The sequence below is a fragment of the Lonchura striata genome, chromosome 29 (assembly GCF_046129695.1).
Source record: "Lonchura striata isolate bLonStr1 chromosome 29, bLonStr1.mat, whole genome shotgun sequence".
Taxonomy (NCBI): Eukaryota; Metazoa; Chordata; class Aves; order Passeriformes; family Estrildidae; genus Lonchura; species Lonchura striata.
The window spans coordinates 4,714,455-4,742,066 of NC_134631.1; the positions used below are offsets into that span (position 1 = coordinate 4,714,455).

A 27,612-nucleotide genomic window follows, 5' to 3' on the forward strand; every position below is an offset into this window, starting at 1 on the left:
TTGATTTTGGGGGATATTCCCGGGTGTCTGGGGAACATTCCTGGGTGTCTGGGGAACATTCCCGGGTGTCTGGGGGAGGTTCCCGGGGTGTCTGGGGGAGGTTCCCAGGTGTCTGGGGAAGGTTCCCGGGTGTCTGGGGAACATTCCCGGGTGTCTGGGGAACATTCCTGGGTGTCTGGGGAAGGTTCCCGGGTGTCTGGGGAACATTCCCGGGTGTCTGGGGAACATTCCTGGGTGTCTGGGGAAGGTTCCCGGGTGTCTGGGGAACATTCCCGGGTGTCTGGGGGAGGTTCCCGGGGTGTCTGGGGGAGGTTCCCAGGTGTCTGGGGAAGGTTCCCGGGTGTCTGGGGAACATTCCCGGGTGTCTGGGGAACATTCCCGGGTGTCTGGGGAACATTCCCGGGTGTCTGGGGAAGGTTCCCGGGTGTCTGGGGAACATTCCCGGGTGTCTGGGGAACATTCCTGGGTGTCTGGGGAAGGTTCCCGGGTGTCTGGGGAAGGCTCCAGGGTGTTCCGGGCTCTCCTGGCCCCGTTCCCATCCCAGGTTCCCGGGGTTCCAGGAGCTGCGCTGGTGCCCGGGCGCCGCGACATCGCCTCGCTGCAGTTGGACACCGAGGTGCAGGCGGGCGCCGCCCGCGAGGCCCTGCAGGGCTCCAGCATCACCCAGAGCCACCCATGGAGATCTCCTTCGCCAAAAAGTGACCCAGAACACCCCAAACCCCACCAAAATAACCCCAAACCCCCCCAAAATGGGCCTGAAATACCCCTCAAAAACTGCCTCAAACCCACCACTAAATAACCAAAATCTGGCCCCAAACACCCCAAATCCCTCCAAACCACCCTGTAATCTCAGAGGAATGCCTTGAAATCCCTCCAAACCACCCTGAAATTCTTCAAAGCTGCACCTGAATGCCATAAATCTGCCCCAAAACACCTCAAATGCCTTCAAGCTGCCCCAAAATCCCATGGAAACACCCTGCAGTCCCTCCAGACCACCTAAAAATCCCATAGAAATACCCTGAAATCCCTCAAAGCACCCCAAAATCCCATAGAAACCCCTGAAATCCCATAAAAGTGCTCCCAAATTCCATAGAAACACCCAAAAATCCCTCAAAACCACCCCTAAACACCCTAAATCCCATAAACCTGCACCCAAATCCCATAGACCTCCCGCCAAATCCCAAGAAAATACTCCAAAATCTCAGAAAACTGCCCCAAAAATGGTCCTGACCCTGCCCCAAACCCCCTGCACGCCCCCACTCCCCCAGGTAAGTTCAGCTCAGCCCAGCCCAAATCCTCCCTTTTTTATCCTAAATCCTTTTTTGTCCTACATCCTCCTTTTCTATCCCAAATCCTCATTTTTTTTATTCCAAATCCTCCTTTTTTAACCCCAAAATCACTTTTAATCCCTAATGTCTTTTTGACCCTAAATCCTTCTTTTCCCAACCTAAATCCTCCTTTTCCCATGACAAATTCTCCTTTTTTCTCCCCACATCCTTTGTCTGTCCCCAAATCCCTTTTCCAATACCAAAATCTCTCTTTTCCACCCCAATTCCCCGCCTTGTTCCCCTTTTCCCATCCCAAATCCTTCCCTGTCCACCATAAATCCCCTTTTCCCACGCAGGATCTTTCCCCATCCTGAATCCCCCAATTCCCACCCATTCCCCTTTTTTTCCCGGTGTTGTACCCAGGGTCTTTCTGCAGACATTGCACCTGGAGCTGCCCCAAATAACCCCAAACAAACCCCAAATAACCCCAAACAAACCCCAAAAAACCCCAAACAAACCCCAAATAACCCCAAACAAACTCCAAATAACCCCAAACGAACCCCAAATGACCCCAAACAAACCCCACTGTGTCCCCCAGGACTGGAGTGGATATGGGGGGGTCATGACCCGAAACTTTGGGGACTGGGAGGATTGATCCTAAAATTTGGGGTTTAGGGGGGTTTGACACCTTGGGGTTTGGGAGTTTTTGACCCCAAACTTTGGGAACTGGGGGAGTTCAACACCCCAGGCTTTGGGATTTTGCGGTTTTTTTCCCATGATTTGGGGATCAGGGGGTTTCACCCCCAAACGTTGGGATCAGGGTGATTGGACAAGCCAGGTGTTTCAACCTCCAGGATTTGGGGTTTGGGGGTTTAGACACAAAAATTTGGAAACTGGGGGGATTGACCAACTGATTTTGGGGGATTTAACCCCAAAGTGGGGGAGATCAGGGGGATTTGACACCCCAGGGTTTGGGATTGAGGAGGTTGACCCCAAAGTTTGGGAATTGAGGGGTTTCACCCCAAACTTTGGAGAGGAGGAGGGTTGGACAACCCAGGTATTTCAAACCCCAGGAGTCGGGGATTGGGGGTTTTAACCCCAAACTTTGGGGGCTGGGGGTGTTTGACACATCAGGATTTGGGATTTGGTGGTATTTGACCCCAGACTTTGGGAATTGGGGGTGTTGGACACCCTAAATATTTTGAAACCCAGGATTTCGGGTCAGGAGGGTTTAACACCAACGTTTGGGATTTTGGGAGTGTTTGACACCCCAGGATCTGGGATTTGGGGGGTTTGATCCTAAAATTTGGGGTTTGGGGCAGGGGGGAGGTTGACATCCCAGAGTTTGGGTTTGGTGGTGTTTGACCTCTCCCCTCCCAGTGTTGGGATTTGGGGTGTTTGACCCCAGTGTTTGACCCCCCGGGTTTGGGGTCGGGGTAGGGATAGGAGCCATTCCCTGGAAACAGCGGTGGGATCGGGATCGAGAACAGGAACGGGAATGGGATCGGGATCCGGAGTGGGAGTGTAATGGGGTTGGGAATGAGATCGGGATCGGGAACTGGCCCGGGAACGGGAACAGAAATGGGAATGGGATCGGGAACAGGATCAGGGAACGGGATTGGGATCGGGAAGGGGAGAGACCCTGACTCAATAATGGAGCCCACCCCCAGGGAGCGATCCTGCCCCAGTCCCGGAATGGACCCATCCCCTCAATCCCGGACCCCTTCCCAATCCCAGCCCCTCCGCAGCCGCTGACCGGACCCTCCCTCAATCCCAGCCCGCCCCAATCCGGATCGGAGCCATTCCCGGACCGGACCCTTCAATCCCTTTTTGGGGCGGCTCCTGCCGCTTCCAGCCCATTTTTGGGGCTTCCAAGCGGCTCCGGGGACCCTCCCCATTTTGGGGGTGTTGGGGTGGCCCCAAGGCCGCCCCGGGGGCCGAGGGGGGATGGAAACCCCCAAACCCGGGGGGGCTCCTGGGGGTCCCCAGTTCCTCCCGGCCCCGCCCCGAAGCAGATCCTGGCCAATCAGAGCGCGCGGCGTTGATGACGATTCAGTTCCCGGGCAGGAACTCGGCGCTGGTCCCGCCTGGCGATTTTCAGCCAATCAGCGCCCGGGACGGCTCTGACTCATCAGTTGCCAGGCAGAGCCCAGCGCCTCTCGCAGCACCGGCCAATCTAAACATACAATCGAACACACCTTAGTAAAACAATTCATACTACAAATATACTAAACACGAAACCAAACACCACTATAATGTCTCATACAATTTAACCAAACAATTAAACTTTAAAAACACCCTTAAACACTCTAAAAAAATTTAAATAGTTTTAAAAAATATAATTGCAGATGGGTGGTTTTATATGAATGTTGGTTTTTGGATTGTTTGGGCCAGCTGATTTTAAAAAAATGATTTTTATAGGAATTTAATCAGCTGAGAAGGAGCCACTCTACAAACAGAACTGACTGAAAATGAAGGGGACATAAATCAGAAACTCTGAAAGTTTTCTTCACTATCAAATACATCCCACCACTCCAAACTGGGATCCCACTTCTCCCAATCTCCTCCCAACCCCATCTCACCCTGGAAGCTGTGGAATCAAGTGAGCTTTCTGTGGGATTGAGTTTTTTTGAGGTCAGAACATGCAATTTGAGGTGGGATTGTGCCTTTATAGTTTAAAATCCAGTTATTTTCAGTGGGATTGAGTGGTTTTGTGGTGACAAATTCATCCCTCTTGGCTTTTGAAATTCAAAGAGATGGAGAACACTGCCCAAAATCACCCCAGAACCCACAAATCCTCCAGAAGTTGAGTTCATGGTGTCCAGGGTGAGTGCAGCTGCCAGTGGCAGGAACAAATGAGATGTATCTTGGTTTCACAAAACTCCAAAATCCATTTCTTATCACCGAAAGACAGGGCAAAGGCAGACCCATGGGATTTGTATAGGGTATCCCAGGGGTGGAGTTTGGGTTTGGGTCAAGGGAGGAATTACTGGCAACACAAGAAGGGTGAGATCAAACTCCTGCCTCTCAGCAACAGGGGCACTCCACACAGAATGCATCCCTAAATCCTAAATTCCCCCTAAAACTCCTGTGAAATGGTGACACTTCAGATATTTTTTATCAGTTTCTTTAATTTAACCCTGTTTTGGCTGTGTTTGAAGAATAAAGATGAATCAGAGGAAAATTAGGGCCAAACCAAAAGGATAACCAGTCAGGTGTGTTCCCAACATTGATCACAGGGAATGTGGGTCACCAGACCTGTGCCCAATGTGGGTCCTGCAGTGGGGGATGGAGCTGGAGCAGAGCACGAAGCTCTTCATGCAGGCGGGACACTCTTGGGGCTTCCGTTACTGGTGCCTCTGTTGGTGTCTGGTCAAGTGAGATCTCTGGGTGAAGCGCTTCCCACACTGGGGACACCCGTAGGGCCTCTCCCCAGTGTGGATGCGCCGGTGCTTGACAAGGGAGGAGTTGTGCTTGAATCCCTTCCCACAGTCAGGGCAGCGGAAGGGCCTCTCATCTGTATGAGCTCGATAGTGCAAGAGGAGATAGGAGCGAGTCTGAAACCCCTTCCCACACTTGGAACACTCGTAGGGTCGCTCCCCAGTGTGGATCTTCTGGTGGACAATCAGGGCACCACACTGCCTGAAGCTCTTCCCACACTCCCTACACTCATAGGGCCTTTCCCCAGTGTGGATCCTCTTGTGGCTGCTCAGGTGGGAGATCCGCCTGAAGCTCTTCCCACATTCCCCACACTCGTAGGGCTTCTCCCCAGTGTGGATCCTCTGATGCTGGATCAGGTTGGAGTTTGACCTGAAGCTCTTCCCACACTCCGAGCACTTATGGGGCTTCTCCTTATCATGAAGCTGCTCAGGGACCACCAGCTTCGAGCTCTGGCTGAAGCTCTGTCCATCTTCCTGGACCAGAGTGAATCTTTCCTCCTCAGATCCCCTCGATCTGCGTTTGCAGCCCCTCCTCGTGCAGCTCCCATTGGGTTCCTGCACCATGGAGCCACTCAAAACAGCGTCTTCCACAAGGTTCTGCCATGGGGATTTGTCCTCTCTGCTCTCCACCCTCAGCACCTCATCTGCAGGAGGAAGGACAAGGAGAGGATGGGATTTGCCTCCGTGCCACAGGGAAGGGCAAGGAGATCCCCCCAGTGCATCCCCGGCAGGAGAGCACCGGCAGCGGGGCTGTCCTGCAGCCAGGGGCTGTGCTGGGCTGGGAGATGGAGCAGGAGAGAGGGAGAAAGGGGCACTGACTTCCTCTTCACTAGCCTGGGGGTCTCAGGGCATCTCCTTCTTCCTGGCAGCCTCCTCCTCCATCTGGCAAATGTTTGGGGATGGGAAATTCTATTTTGGGAGGAAAACAAGGGATGAGCACAGTGAGTTTTTACTGTTTCAAAGCAAAACAGGTGGAGAGTCTAAGCCAGAATGACAATTGAGTAAGAAAATTAAGATCAAAGCAATGATACAGAAAGACTGGTTTAATCTGTCAGAGTCAGGATATAACCTGACACCCCGTTGCTCAGGGTGGTGGTAGCTGTCTGATGAAATGGTGGCTGCAGTCCAGCTGGAGTGATGAACGTGATTCTGTCAAAGCTGTGATCCTGTAGAAGGGTCTGGTCTTGCACTGAAGGTCCAGAGGTGGTTATGGAGCTCTTGTCTTCTGGGAATCCAGTAGGCAAGGTGGTCGTGGTGTTGCAAATGGTGAGATTATATCCAGGCAGGAATGCTTGGTTCCTCCTCCTGGGCGGAGCATCCCACAATGGGATGATGTAATTTTATCAGTCCTGCAGTGACACTCAATGGCCCATTAAGAGAAGATGGCCCCTGGAGGGCGTTATCAGGGCTGAGCCATGGAAGAGATAAAGAACACTGCCCCACCTGTTGATAACAGTTTATGGAGATGGGGACTGAAAACACTTTTGGTTACATCTGACATTGTAACCTGAAACAGTGAGGCAATCCCTGCTCGGGGTGGGGGGTGAACACCACCCCCCTTACCCAAACTGGCTCCGGTGTAAAACTCCCACCCTGGGAAGGCCACGCACACAGGGGACAATGTCACACTTGCCCCGCCCCAGGGGAGATCTCTGTCCCTGTCACCCCCTTGCTTTCCCCACTTTTATCTTTCTTTCCATCTCTATCTCACATTTACTGTTCAATAAAATCCATTTTGGATTTGGTCTTGCGAGTACCTTAATTGGGGCAGAGGCATCTCTCTAACAGTTTCATTAACCAGATGGTGACATTATTTTTGCACAGTGAGTTCAGGGCACTGTTGTCTGACCCAAAGTGCCTTTGACAACAGCATGGTTCCCTCCTCTGAGCAGGTTTTGCATCTTTCTGGAGGAACTCTTGGAAACTTGGATGCAACTTCCTCTGAGCAACTTTTGGGAGAACCTATGAGGAAAATGGCTGTTGTGGGTGTCCTGTGTAAAAAAAAATATATTTTTTTCCTTCCCTGAAAAGTTTGTTAAATTCACTGGAAGAAAGGAACCAAATGATACCATCGAGACTGACAAGGATCATTCACCCCAAAGTGAGGAACACAATGTTACTAAAGTCCTACAAGAAGCCCAGCTCAAATAGCTAAATGCCAAACAACTCCTGAATTCAGAGGCTTGGGGGGAGCAGCATTATTTTCTTGGTCCCTGTCACCTTTGTGACAGCTACACAGACCTTTCCCTTCCTTTTAATAATCTGTATTGGGCCAAATTTCCATGTTACTTTTTTGGAACCTGCCAGCATCTGAGCTGGAGCTGTGCTGGAACTGATGAAATTTGGAATTGCCAGAGAATTGCTTCTGTTTTTTGTCTATTAATGTTAGGGATTTATTTGTGTTTCCATCAGAAATGACTTGTGGGAAGAGCAAATCTTCCTCAAGGCATTTTATAGAGGGTTAAATTTGATTTCTGCTGAGTTTGCTTTGTCCAGTGCCCAGGGGTTGCTCAAGGGGTCTCTGGTTTTGGTTTGGCTATAATTTTCTTCTGATTTGTCTTTATCACTTAAAAACACCTGAAAAATGACTAAAAATAGTATTGACCAGAGATGTCAAAAGTCCCACCATTTAAGAGGTATTTGAGGTGGAATTTATTGTTTGGGAACATATTCTGGAGTATTTGGGGGTTCTTGGGGGCTATCTGGTAGTATTCTCCATATTTTTGCGCTCTAAAAGTCAAGGTGGATTGGTCTGTCACCCCAAAATGACTTAATCACACCTCAAAATGTCTGGTTCCCACCTCAGTCCACTGCCAAAATTACTTGATTCCTCAGACTCCAGGGTGAGATGGAGTTATAAGAAGTGAGATCCAAATTTGAGGTTGTGGGGTCAGGATTGTGTGGGGCTGGGTGGGTGTGATTTATTTTGATAATAAATAAAATATCCAGAATTATTGTTTTCTGTCCCATTCATTTTCTGTCAGTTCTGATTTGCTTTTCAGAGTGCCGCCTTCTCAGCTGATTTTGTTTGTGTCCTCCTGTCCCAGACTGAAAAGCAAGATGTGTTCTATTTGCCATCTGTATTGCAGTTGTCCTGTGTTAAGTGGGCGGTTTTTCCTTATCTTTTCCACAATCAATCCTCCCTCAGGTGAGACATCTGCTGATAATGGGCTATTGTCACTGCATGACTGATAAGAACTGTAACATCCCATTGTGAGATGTTCAGCCCAGATGGAGGAGCCAAGCATTCCTACCTGCATCTAGTCTTGAGATTCTGGCACACCAACACAGCTTTTCTGGGCTGGATTTTCCCAGAGGAACAGCTGCCTCTTCCTCTTCAGAGGAGGACACCCTTTCCTATAGGATCACTACTCCAACAGAACCACACCTGACACTCCTTGAGGACTGCAGCCACAATTCCAATTAGACTGTGGCCAACACCCTGTCCAACAGGGTGTCAGGTTGTATTCTGGCTCTCTCAGTGTTGTTTTGGCTCACTGCATTATTCATATTTTCATTTTCTTCCCTAATAAAAAGCTGTTATTCCTGCTCCCATATTTTCACCTGAGAGCCCCCCTTAATTTCAAATTTATACCAATTCAGAAAGAGTCTACATTTTTCCATTTCAGGGGAGGCTTCTGCCCTCCTTAGCAGACACCTGTCATTCCAAACCAAAACACCTCCTTTCTCTCCTGCCTTCCTTTGCCTGCTCTGTTTCTCTCTCAGTGTCTCCCTTAAACCAGGGCAGCTCTCATGAAACACCCTGCCCTGATTTAATTCCCAGTGCAGGAGCTACAACAACCATGGGTGAAGTTATGAAGGCTGGCAGTGAAATGTCACTGTAGGATCTTGCTCCACTTGGCTTTTGGCTCTTCCATAAGAGCTTTGCCTTCAAGGTCAGGAACATCTTTTCCTGGCTGGGAACTGGAATTCCAGCCCCTGGGAGCGTGTGCCATGGATCCCAGAGGGGCATTCCCGAGGCTCCCAGGGTGCTGCTCCTGCCGTGCCTCCCAAGGAGCTGTGCAGGGCAGGGGACAAGGTGCAGCAGCTGTGTTGGTTCTGCAGTGTCACAACAGCCCCTGGTTCCAGGAGTTTCCACACTGCCAACAGCAGTTCCTGGGTTCCATGACGCCCTACTGTGTCCCCATGGATATTTGGTGTCATGAAGTTCTTCAGTGTCACAATGGCCACCTCGCTCCATGAACTTCCACAGTGTCCAAATGGCCTCCTTGGATGGGCAGTGTCACCATGGACCATTGGCTCCATGCAGCTCTGCTGGGTCACCATGAACTCCTTGGTTCCATGAGGTTCTGGGGGTGTCTCCATGGTCTCCTTGGATCCACAGTGTCACAATGGACCACTGGATCCACGTGGCCCTGCTGTGTCACCATGGCCCCTTGGTTCCATGGGACCCCAGGGTCACAACTGACTCCTTGCTTCCTCATCCCATGGGAGAGAACTGTCCTTCTCCTCCAGGGGCCTATAGCCAAAACTAGGATTCCTTCTCTAAATTTCCTTATATGCAAAGATTGTTCCCCAGTGAAATCTGCCAAGAGAAACAGGTCTGGCTGCCTTGGCCACCCAGGGGCCACCTCTCACCTGCCTTTCAGACACTGGGACCATGTGCTTTTCTTGCTTAAAAACCTTCCATCTCCATCAGGCACCCATGGCCAAAATTTGGGATCTGCCTCCCAAATTCCCTATATACAAGAATAGCTCCTAGATAAATGATGCCAGGAATCACAAGTCTGGCTGGCCTTGGCTTCCTGAGGGCTGGCACTCATGTTTCTCTGTAACACTGGGGCTCTGTGCTTTACTTCCTAATGAAAATAACTCTTCTTCCTGTCCAGGCACCCATGGCTAAAACTGGGATTCCACCTCCAAAACTCTGTACATCCAAGGATTGATCCCAAGTGAAAGCTGCCAGGACGGACAGGTCTGGCTGTCTTTGGCCTCTTGGGGGCATCCTCTCATCTGCTTTTAAAACACTGGACCTCAGTGCTTTCCTTCTATTGGAAAAAAACCTTCTTTCTTCTCAAGGTGTCCATGGTCAAAACTGAGATTCTTCATCCCAAATTCCATATATCCAAGAATTACTCCATTACAAGAGTTGCCAGGGGAAACAGGTCTGGCTGGTTTAGTCTCAGAGGAGCCACTCTCTCTCCTCTCCCTCTCTCCTCTCCCCCTCTCCTCTCCCCCTCTCCTCTCCCCCTCTCCTCTCCCCCTCTCCTCTCCCCCTCTCCCCTCCTCTCCCCTCCTCTCCCCTCCTCTCCTCTCCCATAGAAACACTTGGCCTCTGTGCTTTTCCTTCTTATAGAAAAATCGATCCCTATGTACACAAAAATGGCAGAAATTTGGGTTCCCAAATTCTCTGTATCCAAGGGCTGCTTTCAGAAAAAAGCTACCAGGACAGAGAAGTCTGGCTGGCTTAGGCCTCTGGTGGCCGCCTTTCATCTGTCCTTGAAACACCAGTATTCCATGCTTTTCTTCCTATGCAGAGAACTGTCCTTCTACTCTGGGTGTCCATGCCTGAAATTGGGATTCCACCTCTAGAATTCTGTCTATCCAAGAGTTGCTCCCAGCTAAAATCTGCCAGTACCATCAAGTCTGGCTGGCCTTGGCCTCTGGTGGCTGCCCCTGCCACACTGGGGCTCGGTTCTTTCCTTCCCATGGAGATCACTGTGACGCTGTGGGCACCTCATGGAACCAAGGGGATCATTGTGGCACCACTGGAGCCCATGGAACCAAGGGGCCATGGTGACACCACGGGGCTTCATGGACCCAGAGACCATTATGACTCTGTGGGGCCTGTTGGAACCGTGGAGACCATTCCCACCCTTCAGGGCCTGGTGTCACCAAGGGGGCATTGTGACACCTCAGGGCCTCCTGGAAGCAAGGGACCATTGGGACACTGTGGGGCCCCATGGAACTGAGGGAACATGGACCAGGTCTGGCTGGCTTGGCCTCCCAGGGGCCACCTGACAGGTCTGGCTGATGTTGGAATGCCAAGGGCTGCCTCTCATCAGCTCCTGGAGCACTGGGGCTCTGTGCTTTCCTTGCTTTGGAAAAGAACTGTCCCTCTCTTAACATACCCATTGTCAAAATTGGTACTCTCCATAAAAAATTTCCTATATGCAAGGCTATCTTGCAGAAAAAAACCTGCCAGTTCTGGCTGGCCATGTCCTCTGGTGATCATCTCTCATCCACCCGGGGAAACACTAGGGCTCTGTTCCTTTATTCCTATGGAAAAGAACTGGTCTTCATGTCCAGGAACCATGGCCAAAATTAGAATTTGCCTCCCAAATTCCATATATCCAAGGATTGCTCCCAGACAAAAGTAGCCAGGACAGACAGGTCAGGCTGGCCCTGTCCTCTGGTGATTTTCTTAGACTCTAAGCTGAATGTTTTCATTTGAAAACACCTTGGAGAGGGCCCAGAGATCTCCCAAGGAGGGGTTCTGAGACCTTGGGCACATGACCACTACATATGGACAAAGGAGCTCTGTGCTCTGTGCTGCTGTGGTGGTTTTGCATCATAGAAGTGATGTCCTGGGAGAAGCTGCTAGCAGTTTCCTGTGTGTCTGACAAAAACCAATCAGTAATTAGCTTTGAGAGCTGAGAATCTGTTAAAGCACTAAGGAAGCTGCAGACGCCTCTGTGCAGACACAAGTTAGAGATGAGAAAGCCTGGCTGGGTCTCTCTCCCTTCTGGCCCCACAGAGGCGCCGAGGCCGGCCCAGCCCCGTCTCGGCCGTGGGGCCGGGCGGCTCCTGCCGTGGGGCCGGGCCCCTTCCCAGGGAGCCGCCAGGCGCCATCGGCTGCCGGGCAGGGCAGGGGAGGCCGCGGGGCCGAGGCCGGGCCGTGGCTGCGGGTGCTGACATCTGGCCCTGCCGAGCCCTGCCCCGCCGCCAGCCCGGGCCCGGCCAGGATCCGCCGGGCCCCAGGAGCAGCCCCGGGCCGGGCCGGCTCGGCCAAGGCTCTGCCGCCCTTGGGCTTCGCCTGCAGCTGGCGGGCAGGGCAGGAGAAGCCATCGGCCCCGGCCGTGCTGCTGCTGGGCTCTGGCCTGGCTGCTGAGATCCTGGCCCTGCCCCAGCGCGGCCCAGCCTGACACAGCCCCAGCGCAGCCGCTGCAGAAACCTCCATGGCAAAACAGCTCCGGCCGCAAGCACCGAGCCCGGCCGGGCTCACGGAACCATCTGCAGCCCCGGGAGATACTGACTCTGCCAGTGCTGCCATCCTCCCTCCCGTGAGAGAAAAGGACACAGGGCAGGCACACAGAGGAGCAGCATGGACACACCGAGGGCAGGGAAGAGGAAGTTGAGTCCCAGATGGGAGGGATGAGGAGATGCCTTCATCTTGGGGCTGGAATCGTCTGGAAAAGCTGTGGAGAAGGATGTCATCGATACATCAGACTCTCTTTTTCCCTATAAGGCATTGAAAATTATGGGGCGATGACTTGTTTCAGCAAAGATCTCCATGCTAAAGTAAGGTAATGTTGCAGTAGCTGTGATCCCATGAGAAATTTGAACAGAGAAAGGAAGAATAGTGATGAGACCCTGTGCCCTCCGGGAGAGAAGAAGACCTCCGTTCCCAGAGATGATTTCAGAAAGAGATGAAGAGAACCTTTGCTCTTAAACAGGTCATCTTGAAACTAATATCCCATAACGTGGCCTGGCCCATAAGCACATCTGTGGGAAAAGGTGGGAAAAGATGTGAGGGAGTTCGTGATTGCAGATTTTTCCAGGCAGCTGCTATTTGTGGAAATGAAAAGCCATGAGAAATCTGTTTTCTTGTAGAGAAGTCTCCATAACATTAACAAGAGGAACTTCTCTGCCGAAGTGAAGTGAAGAAAGACTATTCTAGAGGTGGTAAACTCACTGAAAATTTTAGGTTTTGTCTCTTTACATTGTCAGGTTATATGGAGATAGGAAGTGTTCTGAAATTTTGTTCTGATTCTTATTACTCTTTCTTTAGTTATTGTTAATACAATTTTCTTTATACCCTTTTAAAGTTTTGAGCCGACTTTGCCTTTCTCCTAATCCTATCTCACAGCAGGAAATGAGTAAGTATATTCTAGTGAGTGCACTGGTAATTAGCCAGCAATGAACCCACCACATTAATTGAAGCATTGGCTGAGAAATTTCAAAATGGTGAACCAAAACCACTACAAAAACTTCCTGACAAACTGTAAGAGAGCAGAGAGAAATTGAGGCAGACCCATGTTTGTCAGGACTTGCTTGATCCTAATGAGCCCCATGGTGCATTTGGAGCTGAGACCTGGAACCTCAGAGCTTGAGAGGAGATTGCACAAACCTTTCCAGGAGTCAAAGTCAGAGGAAAACCCCAAAGTGGTTGGAGTCTAAAGCATTAATGGGAACCACAAAGGTCCATCTATACCACAGGCTCTTCATGGACTCCTTGGAGGAGAGAACTGGAGGCCAGGATGGCACAAAAACCTCTCAGAGACTGAAAATGGCACAAAGAACTCTCACTGTGGAAAGGAAAACCCAAAGTACCTTGCAAAAGTTAAGAATCTCAAAGTATTAATGAGTCCCACTGAGTGTCAGTACAAAGCTCCCAAGGGACTCATTAAAGCAGATAATTGGGGCCATGATTGCACAAACCTATCACAGAGTAGATCAAAAGGGAAACATCAAGTACCTTAATAAAACTGAAGTACCTTGAAGCATTAATGGGCCCCACTGAGTGTTGTTCCTGACAAAGCCTCTCCACGGACTAATTACAGCAGATAATTGGGGCCATGATTGCAGAAACCTAACAGAGACTCCAAGGCAAAAGGAAAAGCCAAAGTCCTTTGAAAAACCTGCAGTCCCTGTAAGCATGAAAGAGCCCCAGGGCCATTCCTGACCAAGGCTCCCCAGGGACTCCTTCCAGCAGATCCTTGAGGCCACTGGGATGTGGGCATGGGGGGGATGCTGAGGGCAAGACCAGGGGCTGACAGTGCCCAGCCTGGCTGGGGCTGTGCCAGGAGGCCCCAGGGCCTCAGGACAAGGTGTCTCCTCACAGCCCTTGGTGGCACAGACCCTGCTGTGCCCCAGGGCACCAAGACTTGGCTTCTCTTTGTCCCCACCTGGCATCAGTGCCTCCAGTTCTCTGCTCTGCCTGGGGCCTGGGGCCACTTTCTCAGTCGTGTCCCTCAGTGGGACCCAATAAAAGTCCAAGAAACTTTGGAGTTGGTTTGTGACTTTGAGTTCTGGAGAGGTTTCTGCAGCTCCCTCTCAGGGCCTGATGTTCAGGGCCTGAGCACAAAGCCCCAGAGGGTCATTAAAGTCCTTGTGCTGTGTCTGTGCTGCTGAGCTGGGCCGGGCTCCTGGCACAGAGGGTGATCCTGGTAACCAAGCAGAGCTTCAAAAGCACATTTCTCTTGCTGAGCAGCTCTTCTCCCAGCCCAGCAGGGCTGGGGCACTGCCTGCAGCCAGCGCGGGCACAGCACAGAGGCACAGAGAGCTTCAATCAGTCAGGGCTGAGAAGGGGCTGAGAAGTGCCTGGGGCAGAATCACTGCCAGCCCTTGGCACAGGAACCTCTGGCTGCAGGACAATGCAGCTGCAGCTCCTGGAGAGATCTCCTAAAGCTGGAACATGCCAATGCCCACAGACCCTGTGAGTGCATTCTCTGCTCATCTCCTGTGCAGAGCAGCCAGGGGTGCCCAGGGCTGTCCTGCAGAGCAGGGTCCTGCAGCCCAGGGCGCTGTGCTGGGCCAGGGACTCTGCTGCCTGCCAGAGACAGCTCTCAGCCGGCCCTGGAGCTGCTCCCAGCGCTGGCCAGGAGCTGTGGGGGGAAGGAGCCACCCTGAGCAGGGCAGGTGCTGCTGCTGAGAGGGGCTGGCTGGGGCAGGGCTGCTCCCAGCTCCAGACCAGCCTGGGCACAGTTCCGGAGGACACTTCCCAAAGAAGGTAAACCTGCGATTGCTGTAAAGGTCAGGGGCTTTCCTGAAAATGTTTTCAATTTCCATGTATGGAGCAGGATGGGAAAGTTGGGATAATGACAAAAAGATTTTTGCTTTTTATACATTTTTCATATATTCATAGCTCTGTAAATTACTATTATATTGTTATAGAAATTTAATCCTTACTTTATCTATTAAACTCTTAATTAACTATATTAAATTACTATTATGTGCTTATATAAGGGTAATTCTTAACTGACTCTAATATGTTTCCTACCTATCTCTTAGATTGTACAAAAATAAGCTGACTATCTAAATATATTCCTGAAATACTGAATAGTCTTATTATTAGGAAGAGAACCTACAAGAAGAACATTTTCGTTTTTGCCAACAAGGTGAGTAGTCATAACTAAAGTGGCGCGTAGAAGCCCTTGGATCTACTCCAATGGGTTGAGCCAGGGTGTGTAACTGGGGCAACTGAATCTCCTATTGGATATTCCTGTTAAATATCCTAATTAATCAACCTTAGTAAATTGTCCCCCATCCCCACTGGGACACCTGGGAGCATCCAATAAAGGTCTGGTTTTTACTTTACTGTTCTAACACTGTGGCAAGGGTTTTTTTTTCTCTTTTTGATTATACACAGGGGGATGAGAGAAGCAGAACAGGAATTGTAATCCCAGAATCACAGAACATTCTGAGTTGAAAGGGACACACAGGATCATCAAAGGAATGTTTGGACATTTGCAGAGACTCCAGAACTGTGACTTTGGGTGGCCAGTGTCTCTGCTGGGAGCCTCCCAAAGGGCCTTCAGCCACTCCTCAGCCCTGGACAGCAGCAGCATCACCTCTGCAGGGCCCAGCAGGGCTCTCCTGAGCTGCCCTTGCCCAGCTGCACACAGAGCCTGCCCCAGCCAGGGCCCTGCACACAGGAAGGTTTCTGTAGGGCCGAGCCCAGGGCACACAGGGTGGGATGGGCTCTGTGAGCGCTGGCAGGGACAAGGCACCTCTCAGGAGGGGATGTCCAGGCCCAGGGAGATGCTCAGGGAAGCAGAGGGGGCTGAACAGAGCAGTGCTGGGGGAACAAGCCCATCCAGCCCCTCACCTGCCCTCAGCCACAGGGAATCCTTTGCCTCTCACATCTCAGTGGCAAATTCAGGGTGGAGCAGGAATGCCGGGGATTTCTGACCTCAGAGTGCCAGGAATGATCTGTGGGTAGGAAAACAATTCCTAAAACCAACTCCTGCCATCTGTTTCCTCTAGAATTGTGAGTGCAGATGGTACCAAGACTTTCTGCAGTAGGAGTGATTCCTGTGAGATATCCTGAGTACCACGCCTTGTCCCTCTGCCACATGGCCACAAACCCAGGGCAGCAGGGCAGGGATGGCTCCTTAAGAGCCCCCAGGCACAGGCCTGGCTGCTCCTGGCACACTCAGCCAGCACAACTGGAGCTCAGGCAGGGACCTGGGTAAAGGATTTCCCATAGCAGGAACAAGGGTGGGTGAGTTCCAGCAGGACAGTCTGCAGGGAATGGCCCAGGTTTGGCTCCAAGCAGCCTCTCCTGACTTGTCCCTGTCCTTTCTCCATGAATAGGTGCCCATGTGCAGCCACAGCAAATGTCCAACAGCAGCTCCATCAGCCACTTCCTCCTGCTGGCACTGGCAGACACGCGGCAGCTGCAGCTCCTGCACTTCTGCCTCTTCCTGGGCATCTCCCTGGCTGCCCTCCTGGGCAACGGCCTCATCATCAGCGCCGTAGCCTGCGGCCACCACCTGCACACGCCCATGTTCTTCTTCCTGCTCAACCTGGCCCTCATCGACCTGGGCTGCATCTGCACCACTGTCCCCAAAGCCATGCACAATTCCCTCTGGGACACCAGCACCATCTCCTACACAGGATGTGCTGCACAACTTTTTTTTTCTTTTCTGTGCTGCAACAGAATATTTCCTCCTGACCATCATGTGCTACGACTGCTACGTGTCCATCTGCAAACCCCTGCACTACGGGACCCTCCTGGGCAGCAGAGCTTGTGTCCACATGGCAGCAGCTGCCTGGGCCAGTGGCTTTCTCATTGCTCTCATGCACACAGCCAATACATTTTCCCTGCCCCTGTGCCATGGCAATAACCTGGGCCAGTTCTTCTGTGAAATCCCACAGATCCTTAAGCTCTCCTGCTCCAATTCCCACCTCAGGGAACTTGGGCTTCTTGTGGTTACTAGCAGTTTATCATTTTGTTGTTTTGTGTTCATTGTTTTCTCCTATGTACAGATCGTCAGGGCTGTGCTGAGGATCCCTTCTGAGCAGGGACGGCACAAAGCCTTTTCCACCTGCCTCCCTCACCTGGCTGTAGTCTCCCTGTTTGTCAGCACTGGCATATTTGCTCACCTGAAGCCTGCCTCGATGTCCTCCCCATCCCTGTCAGTTCTGCGCGATGAAATCCTGCTCAGCGTGGGCAACTGAACCCTTGAAGGACCTAGTGTCAGGTCAAGGCTTGCTTTCCTCCCAAAGCCTTCCCTTGGCAGCCTTGGGCAGGGGATTCATCCTCCCTCCCTCCTCCTTCCCACAGACCTGCTCGGAACCACTCTTTTGGCACTTTCCATTCTGTGTGTCCGTCCTCAAGTGCATTGCCAGCCTGGGTCAGTCCTGGCCCTGTCCTGAGCTCCCAGGAGCTCACAGGCTGAGATGGCAATGCTCAGCCACACCAAGGCACTGCCCCTGCCAGCAGCACCCCCACAAGCAGCAGCAGCAGCAGCAGCAGCAGCAGCAGCAACAGCAGCAGCAGCAGTCGCCTCTCAGCTGTTGGTGCCCCTGCACTGCAGCCCCTCCCGCTGGCACCAATGTTCCCTCATGGCCTTGGAGACAGTCCTGAATCCATCCATGGGGTCACAGAGCCATGGAATCCCAGAGTTCCAGGTTCCTGGAATCCTAGAGTAATTGAATCTTGAGAACCACACACAGAGGAGGAGGAGGAGAAGGAGGAGGAGGAGGAGGAGGAGGAGGAGGAGCAGGACGAGGAGGACGAGGATGAGGAGGATGAGGACGAGGAGAACGAGGATGAGGAGGATGAGTAGGCGGAGGACGAGGAGGAGGAGGACGAGGAGGAGGATGAGGAGGAGGAGGACGACGAGGAGGACGAGGAGGACGAGGAGGACGAGGAGGATGAGGAGGAGGAGGACGACGAGGAGGACGAGGAGGATGAGGAGGAGGATGACAAAGAGGACGACGACCATGACGACGACGACGAAGAGGAGGTGGAAGATGAGGAGGAGGAATAGGAGGAGGAAGAGAGAGGACAAGGACAAGGAGGATGATGAGGATGAGGAGGAGGAGGAAAACGAAGAGGAGGAGGAGGAGAAGAAGGATGGGGATAAAGACGAGGGGAGATAGATGAGGATGAGGAAAAGATGAAGATGCAGAGGACAAGTAGGAGGAGGAGGAGGAGGAGGAAAAGGAAGATGAACAGGAGGAGGAGGACAAGGTGGAGAATAAAGGGGAAGAGGACAAGGATGAGGAGGACCAGGAGGAGAAGGACGAGGAAGATGAGGATGAGCAGGATGGGGAGGACGAGGAGGAGGAAGAGGAGGAGGATGATGAGGAGGAGAATGAGGAGAATGAGGATGAGGAGGACAGTGAGGAGGATAAGGAGGATAAGGATGAGGAGGATAAGGAGGAGGATGAGGAGTAGGACAAAGATGAGGAAAAGGACGAGGATGACGAGAATAAGGAGGACGAGGAGGAAAAGGAGGACAAGGAGGAGGAGGACGAAGAAGATGAGGAGGAGGAATAGGAGGATAAAGAGGATGAGAATGAGGATGTGGAGGAGGACAAGGAGGAGGAGGACGAGGAAGACGAGGGGAGGAGGAGGAGGAGGACGAGGACGAGGAGGAGGACGAGGAGAAGGATGAGGAGGACGAGGAGGAAGACGAGGAAGACGAGGAGGGCGACGACGACGACGACGACGAAGAGGAGGTGGAAGATGAGGAGGAGGAATAGGAGGAGGAAGAGAGAGAACAATGACAAGGAGGATGAGGAGGGGGAGGAGAAAGAGGAGGAGCAGGAGGAGGAAGAGGAGGAGGAGGAAGACGACAAGGACTAGGGCAAGCACAAGGAAGATGAGGAGGAGGAGGAGGACAAGGAAGAGGAGGAGGCAAAGAAGAATGAAGAGGAGGAATAGGAGGAGGAAGAGAGAGGACAAGGACAAGGAGGATGATGAGGATGAGGAGGAGGAGGACAACGAAGAGGAGGAGGAGGAGAAGAAGGATGAGGACGAGGACAAGAAGGAGAAGGATGAGGATGAGGAAAAGGATGAAGATGCAGAGGACAAGTAGGAGGAGGAGGAGGAGGAGGAAGAGGAGGACGAGGAGGAGGAGGAGGAGGATGAGGAGTAGGGCAAGGATGAGGAAAAGGACGAGGATGAGGAGGTTAAGGAGGAGGAGGAGGAAGACGAGGAGGAGGACGAGGAGGAGGACGAGGAGGAGGACGAGGAGGATGATGATGAGGACGAGGAGGACGAGGAGGAGGACGAGGAGGACAAGGAGGAGGAGAAGGATGAAGATGAGGAAAAGGATGAAGATGCAGAGGACAAGGAGGAGGAGGAGGAGGAGGAGGAGGAGGAGGAGGACAAGGAGAAGGATGAGGATGAGGAAAAGGGTGAAGATGCAGAGGACGAGGACAAGGAGGAGTTGGAGGAGGTGTAGGAGAAGGAAGATGAACAGGTGGAGGAGGAGGACAAGGAGGAGAATAAAGAGGAGGAGGAAAAGTATTAGAAGGACCTGGATGAGAAGGACGAGGAGGATGAGGATGAGCAGGATGGGGAGTACGAGGAGGAGGAAGAGGAGGAAGATGAGGAGGAGGAGAAGGAGGAGAATGAGGATGAGGAGGACAATGAGGAGGATGAGGAGGATAAGGATGCGGAGGATAAGGAGGATGATGAGGATGAGGAGGAGGAGGACAGCGAGGAGGAGGAGGAGGAGAAGGATGAGGACGAGGACGAGTAGGAGAAGGATGAGGATGAGGAAAAGGGTGAAGATGCAGAGGACAACGAGGACGAGGAAGAGGAGGAGGAGGAGGAGGAGGAAGATGAACAGGAGGAGGAGGAGGACAAGGAGGAGAATAAAGAGAAGGAGGACAAGGATTAGGAGGACCTGGATGAGAAGGACGAGAAGGATGAGGATGAGCAGGATGGGGAGGATGAGGAGGAGGAAGAGGAGGGAGATGAGGAGGAGGAGAATGAGGAGAAAGAGGATGAGGAGGACAATGTGGAGGATGAGGAGGATAAGGATGCGGAGGATAAGGAGGAGGAGGATGAGGAGGAGGACAAGGATGAGGAAAAGTATGAGGATGAGGAGGACAAGGAGGACGAGGAGTACAAGGAGGACAAGGAGGAGGAGGACGAGGAAGACGAGGAGGAGGAGGAGGAATAGGAGGATAAAGAAGATGAGAATGAGGATGTGGAGGAGGATAAGGAGGAGGAGGATGAGGAGGAGGAGGAGGAAGAGGAGGAGGAGGAGGAGGACGAGGAAGAGGACGAGGACGAGGACGAGGACGAGGACGAGGACGAGGACTTTCTCCTTGTCCTCTGCATCTTCATCCTTTTTCTCATCCTCATCCTTCTCCTCCTCGTCCTCGTCCTCATCCTTCGTCTCCTCCTCCTCCTTCTCGCTGTCCTCCTCCTCCTCATCCTCATCATCGTCCTTGTCCTTGTCCTCTCTCTTCCTCCTCCTATTCCTCCTCTTCATGCTTCTCTGCCTCCTCCTCTTCCTTGTCCTCCTCCTCCTCCTCCTCATCTTCCTTGTGCTTGCCCTAGTCCTTGTCGTCCTCCTCCTCCTCTTCTTCCTCCTCCTGCTCCTCCTCTTTCTCCTCCCCCTCCTAATCCTCCTTGTCATTGTCCTCCTCCCCCTTCTCGTCCTCATCCTCATTATCCTCTTCCTCCTCGTTCTCCTCCTCCTCCTCATCATCCTCCTTGTCCTTGTTCTCTCTCTTCCTCCTCCTATTCCTCCTCCTCATCTTCCACCTCATCTTCGTCGTCGTCGTCATCGTCATCGTCGTCGTCCTCCTCCTCCTCCTCCTCGTCCTCCACCTCGTCCTCCTCCTCCTCGTCCTTCTTCTCGTCCTCCTCCTCCTCCTCCTCCTCCTCATCCTCCTCCTACTCTTCCTCCTCCTCCTTCTCCTTTTCCTCCTCCTCTTCCTCCTCCACTTCCTCCTCCTCCTCCTTGTCCTCCTCCTCCACCTCCTCCTCGTCCTCCTCCTCTTCGTCCTCCTCCTCCTCGTCCTCCTCCTCTTCCTCCTCCCTCTCCTCCTCCTCCTCCTCCTCCTCCTGCTCCTGCTCCTCCTCCTCCTCCTCCTCATCCTCTTCTTCCTCTGTGTGTGGTTCTCAAGATTCAATGACTCGAGTATTCCAGGAACCTGGAACTCTGGGATTCCATGGCTCTGTGACCCCATGGATGGATTCAGGATTATCTCCAAGGCCATGAGGGAACGTTGGTGCCAGCGGGAGGGGCTGCAGTGCCCGGTCAGCAACAGCTGAGAGGCGACTGCAGGTGCTGCTGCTGCTGCTGCTGCTGCTGCTGCTGCTGCTGCTGCTGCTCCTGCCGCTGCTGCTGCTGCTGCTGCCGCTGCTGCTGCTGCTTCTGGGGGTGCTGCTGGCAGGGGCAGGGCCCTGGTGTGGCTGAGCATTGCCATCTCAGCCTGTGAACTCCTGGGAGCTCAGGACAGAGCCAGGACTGACCCAGGCTGGCATTGCACTTGAGGACAGACACAGAGAATGGAAAGTGCCCATGGAGTGGTTCCGAGCAGGTCTGTGGGAAGGAGGAGGGAAGGAGGATGAATCCCCTGCCCACGGCTGCCAAGGGAAGGCTTTGGGAGGGAAAGCAAGCCTTGACCTGACACTAAGTCCTTCAAGGGCTCAGTTGCCCACGCTGAGCAGGATTTCATCGCGCAGAACTGACAGGGCCAGATCCAGTGATGGGGAGGACATCGAGGCAGGCTTCAGGTGAGCAAATATGCCAGTGCTGACAAAGAGAGAGAATACAGCCAGGTGAGGGAGGCAGGTGGAAAAGGCTTTGTGCTGTCTCTGCTCAGAAGGGATCCTCAGCACAGCCCTGACGATCTGTACATTGGAGAAAACAATGAACACAAAACAACAAAATGATAAACTGCTAGTAACCACAAGAAGCCCAAGTTCCCTGAGGTGGGAATTAGAGCAGGAGAGCTTAAGGATCTGTGGGATATCACAGAAGAACTGGCCCAGGGCATTGCCATGGCACAGGGGCAGGGAAAATATATTGGCTGTGTGCATGAGAGCATTGAGAAAGCCACTGGCCCAGGCAGCTGCTGTCATGTGGGCACAAGCTCTGCTGCCCAGGAGGGTCCCGTAGTGCAGGGGTTTGCAGATGGACACGTAGCGGTCGTAGGACATGATGGTCAGGAGGAAATATTCTGTTGCAGCACAGAAAACAGAAAAGAAGACCTGTGCAGCACATCCTGTGTAGGAGATGGTGCTGGTGTCCCAGAGGGAATTGTGCATGGCTTTGGGGACAGTGGTGCAGATGGAGCCCAGGTCGCTGAGGGCCAGGTTGAGCAGGAAGAAGAACATGGGCGTGTGCAGGTGGTGGCCGCAGGCTACGGCGCTGATGATGAGGCCGTTGCCCAGGAGGGCAGCCAGGGAGATGCCCAGGAAGAGGCAGAAGTGCAGGAGCTGCAGCTGCCGCGTGTCTGCCAGTGGCAGCAGGAGGAAGTGGCTGATGGAGCTACTGTTGGACATTTGCTGTGGCTGCATATGGGCACCTGTTCATGGAGAAAGGACAGGGACAAGTCAGGAGAGGCTGCTTGGAGCCAAACCTGGGCCATTCCCTGCAGGCTGTCCTGCTGGGACTCACCCACCCTTGTTCCTGCTCTGGGAAAACCTTCACCCAGGTCCCTGCCTGAGCTCCAGTTGTGCTGGCTGAGTGTGCCAGGAGCAGCCAGGGCTGTGTGTGGGGGCTCTCGAGGAGCCTCCCTGCCCTGCTGCCCTGGGTTTGTGGCCATGTGGCAGAGGGACAAGGCGTGGTACTCAGGATATCTCACAGGAATCACTCCTACTGCAGCAAGTCTTGGTACCATCTGCACTTACACTTCTAAGAAAAATTGATGGCAGGGGTTGGATTTAGGAATTTATTTCCTACCCACACACGATTCCTGTCTCTTTGAGGTCAGAAATCCCCAGCATTCCTGCTGCACTCAGAGTTTGGCGCTGAGAGATGTGAGAGGCAAAGGATTCCCTGTGGCTGAGGGCAGGTGAGGGGCTGGATGGGCTTGTTCCCCCAGCACTGCTCTGCTCAGCCCCCTCTTCTTCCCTGAGCATCTCCTTGGGCCTGGACATCCCCTCCTGAGAGGTGCCTTGTCCCTGCCAGTGCTCACAGAGCCCATCCCACCCTGTGTGCCCTCGGCCCGGCCCTACAGAAACCCGCCTGTGTGCAGGGCCCTGGCTGGGCTCTGTGTGCAGCTGGTCAAGGGCAGCTCAGGAGAGCCCTGCTGGGCCCTGCAGAGGTGATGCTGCTGCTGCCCAGGGCTGAGGAGTGGCTGAAGGCCCTTTGGGAGGCTCCCAGCAGAGACACTGACCAGCCAAAGTCACAGTTCTGGAGTCTCTGGACATGTTCGAACATTCCTTTGATGATCCTGTGTGTCCCTTTCAACTGAGAATGTTCTGTCATTCTGGGTCTACAATTCCTGTTCTGCTTCACTCATTCCCCTGTTGTCTATAATCAAAAGAGAAAAAAAGAACCTGCAACAGTGTTAGAACAGTAAAGTTAAAACCAGACCTTTCTTGGAAGCTTCCAGGTGTCCCAGGGGGGATGAGGCAAAATCAGTCCCTGATTTCAACAGTTCATTAAGGTTGATTAAATAGGATATTTAAAAGGGACATTCAATAGGAGATTCAGTTGCCCCAGTTACACAACTCTGCCTCAACCCATTGGAGTAGGTCCAAGGGCTTCTTTGCCTTCACTTTTTTTATGACTGGTCACATTATGGCCGGAAACCAAAATGTTCTTCTTGTAGGTCCTCTTCCTGATAATAAGACTATACAGTATTTCAGAACTGCGTTTAGATGGTTAGCTTATTTTCCTAAAATCTAAGAGAAAAGTTAGGAAAAGTACTAGAGTTAATTACGGAATAAAATTATAAAATGATATAATAGTAGTTAAATAGTGTTAATTAAGAGGTTAATATAGTTAATTAAAGATTATACATGTATAAGTATATAATAATAATTTACAGAACGATGAATATATGAAAAATATATAAAAAGCAAAAATCTTTTTCTCTCATCCTTCTCCAAATAGGAATTAAACATTCTCAGGAAAGCTCCTGAGCTCCAGGCTTACCTTCTTTGGGAAGTGTCCTCCGGAGCTGTGCCCAGGCTGGTCTGGAGCTGGGAGCAGTCCTGCCCCAGCCAGCCCCTCTCAGCAGCAGCACCTGCCCTGCTCAGGGTGGCTCCTTCCCCCCACAGCTCCTGGCCAGCGCTGGGAGCAGCTCCAGGGCCGGCTGAGAGCTGTCCCTGGCAGGCAGCAGAGTCCCTGGCCCAGCACAGCACCCTGGGCTGCAGGACCCTGCTCTGCAGGACAGCCCTGGGCACCCCTGGCTGCTCTGCACAGGAGATGAGCAGAGAATGCACTCACAGGGTCTGTGGGCATTGGCATGTTCCAGCTTTAGGAGATCTCTCCAGGAGCTGCAGCTGCATTGTCCTGCAGCCAGAGGTTCCTGTGCCAAGGGCTGGCAGTGATTCTGCCCCAGGCACTTCTCAGCCCCTTCTCAGCCCTGACTGATTGAAGCTCTCTGTGCCTCTGTGCTGTGCCCGGGCTGGCTGCAGGCAGTGCCCCAGCCCTGCTGGGCTGGCAGAAGAGCTGCTCAGCAAGAGAAATGTGCTTTTGAAGCTCTGCTTGGTTACCAGGATCACCCTCTGTGCCAGGAGCCCGGCCCAGCTCAGCAGCACAGACACAGCACAAGGACTTTAATGACCCTCTGGGGCTTTGTGCTCAAGCCGTGAACATCAGGCCCTGAGAGGGAGCTGCAGAAACCTCTGCAGAACTCCAAGTCAGAATCCAGCTCCAAAGTTTCTTGGACTTTTAATAGGTCCCACTGAGGGACACGACTGAGAAAGTGGCCCCAGGCCCCAGGCAGAGCAGAGAACTGGAGTCACTGATGCTAGGTGGGGACAAAGAGAAGCCAAGTCTTGGTGCCCTGGGGCACAGCAGGGTCTGTGCCACCAAGGGCTGTGAGGAGACACCTTGTCCTGAGGCCCTGGGGCCTCCTGGCACAGCCCCAGCCAGGCTGGGTACTGTCAGCCCCTGCTCCTGCCCTCAGCATCCCCCCCATGCCCACATCCCAGTGGCCTCAAGGATCTGCTGGAAGGAGTCCCTGGGGAGCCCTGGTCAGGAATGGCTCCTTCATGCTCCCAGAACTTCAGTTCTTTGCAGGTAATTGATATTTCCCATTTCATATAGACTCTGTGAGACGTCTGTGCAATCATGGGCCCAATTATCTGCTTTAACAAGTCCCTTGAGAGCTTTGTACTGACACTTAGTGGGGCTCATTAATGCTTTGAGATACTCAACTTTTTTTAAGGTATTTTGGATTGTCCTTTCAAAACTGAGAGGTTTTTGTGCCGTTTTGAATCTCTGGGAGGTTTTTGTGCAATCCTGGACTCCAATTCTCTCCTCCAAGGAGTCCATGAGGAGCCTGTGTTGGGGATGGACCTCAGTGGGTCCCATTAATGGCTGGAGATACTTTGGGGTTTTCTTCTGACTTGGACTCCTGGAAAGTTTTGTGCAATCTCCTCTCAGGCCCTGAGGTTCCAGGGCTCAGCTCCAAAGGCACCACGGGGCTCATTAAGATCAAGCAAGTCCTGACAAACCATGGCTCTGCCTTAATATCCCTCTTGTCTGGGGCAGTTCATCAGGACGTTTTTGTAGTGGTTTTGGTTCACCAATTTGAGATTTCTCGGCCAATGCATTAATTAGTGTAGTGGGTTCTGTGTTGGCTAATTGCCAGTGCACTCACTGGAATATACTTACTAATTTCCTGCTATGAGATAGGATTAGGAGAAAGGCATAGTAGGCTCAAACTTTAACAGTATAAGGAAAAGTTTGTTAAAAAAACTAAAAGAAAGAATGATAATGATCAGAACAAATCTTTCAGAACACCTCCCCTCTCCATACAACTTTTCTTACATACTGATTATATAAAAAGAAAAACCAAAAAATTTTCAATCACTTTACCACCTCTAGAATAGTCTTTCTTCAGTTCACTTAGGGAGTGGAGTCTCTCTTTCTTGCTATGGAGACTTCTCCAGAAGAAAACAGTGCTCTTGCGGCTCTCAATTTTCACAAAGAGCAGCTGCCTGGAGAAATCTGCAATTTCGAAGTCCCTCACATTTTTTCACAGCTTTTCCCAAGGCTGTGTTTATGGGTCGTATCAACGTATGAGGTATTGGTTTAAAGATTAGCTGTTTAAGAGCAACAGTTCTCTTAATCTCTTTCTGAAATCATCCTCATCTGTGGGAACAGAGGTCTTCTCTCCGTGAGGGCACAGGGTCTCATCACTATGCTCTCTTTCTCTGTTGAAACATCTCATGAGATCACAGCTATTGCAATATTTGCTTAATTTAGCATGGAGACCATTAATGAAACAAGTCATCTCCGCATAGTTTTCAATGCGTTATAGGGAAAAATAGAATCTGATGTATCAATGACATCCTTCTCCACAGCTTTACCAGAGGATTTCAGCCCCAAGATCAAGGCATCTCCTCATCCCTCCCATCTGGGACTCAACTTCCCCTTCCCTGCCCTCGGTGTGTCCATGCTGCTCCTCTGTGTGCCTGCCCTGTGTCCTTTTCTCTCACTGGAGGGAGGATGGCAGCACTGGCAGAGTCAATATCTGCCCAGGGCTGCAGATGGTTCTGTGAGCCTGGCCGGGCTCATTGGCCAATTCTAAATTTGGCCATGGTTCCTGGACATGAAGACCAGTTCTTTTCCATAGCAATGAAGGAACAGAGCGCCATTGTTTAAGGGACAGACAAGAGGTGAACACCAGATGCAAAGGCCAGCCAGTGATGCCAGATTCTTTTTGAAGAGATACCCTCCAAATAGGAAATTTTTTAGGGTGAGTACCAATTTTGGCAATGGACATCTGAAATAACAGACTTTTTTTCCATACAGAGGAGTGTTCCAGAAGCTGATAAAAGGCAGCCCTTGACATCCCAAGATCAGCCAGATCTGTCAGGTGGCCCCTGGGAGGACAAGCCAGCCAGACCTGGTCCATGTTCCCTTGCTTCCATGGGGCCCCACAGTGTCCCAATGGTCCCTTGATTCCAGGAGGCCCTGAGGTGTCACAATGCCCCCTTGGTGACATGAGGCCCTGAAGGGTCAGAATGGTCTCCATGGTTCCATCAGGCCCCACAGAGTCATAATGGTCTCTGGGTCCATGAAGCCCCGCGGTGTCACCATGGCCCCTTGGTTCCATGGGCTCCAGTGGTGCCACAATGATCCCCTTGGTTCCATGAGGTGCCCACAGTGTCACAGTGATGTCCATGGGAAGGTAAGAACCGAGCCCCAGTGTGGCAGGGGCAGCCACCAGAGGCCAAAGCCAGCCAGACTTGATGGTACTGGCAGATTTTGGCTGGGAGCAACCCTTGGATGTAGGGAATTTTAGAAGTGGGATCCCAATTCAGATATGGACATCTGGAGAAGTACAGGTTTTTCCATAAGAAGGAAAGCACAAAGCCTCAGTGTTTCAAAGGCAGAAGAAGAAAGAGGTAGCTCCTGGGAGGCTGAGACAGCCAGACCTGTTCATCCTGGCAGCTTTTGTCATGGAGGAATCATTGCATACATGGAATTTGGGAGGAGATATCTCAATTTTGACCACGGACACCTTGAGTAGAAGGACAATTCTTTTCATTGGAAAGAATGCACCAAGCCCCAGGATTTCAAAAGCAGATGAGAGGCAGCTCCCAAGAGGCCAAG

General features: G+C 52.1%; 1 protein-coding gene across 1 annotated transcript in view; it reads right to left on the bottom strand.

Moving 5' to 3' along the window:
• LOC144247624 (uncharacterized) overlaps positions 1-27,612 on the bottom strand; it is a 1,666,419-nt gene that overhangs the window by 413,291 nt on the left and 1,225,516 nt on the right. The window contains exon 13 of the mRNA XM_077788932.1: positions 4,833-5,138. Within this exon, the coding sequence (XP_077645058.1) occupies positions 4,833-5,138 (306 nt within the window). The remainder of the gene's footprint in view (positions 1-4,832; positions 5,139-27,612) is intronic.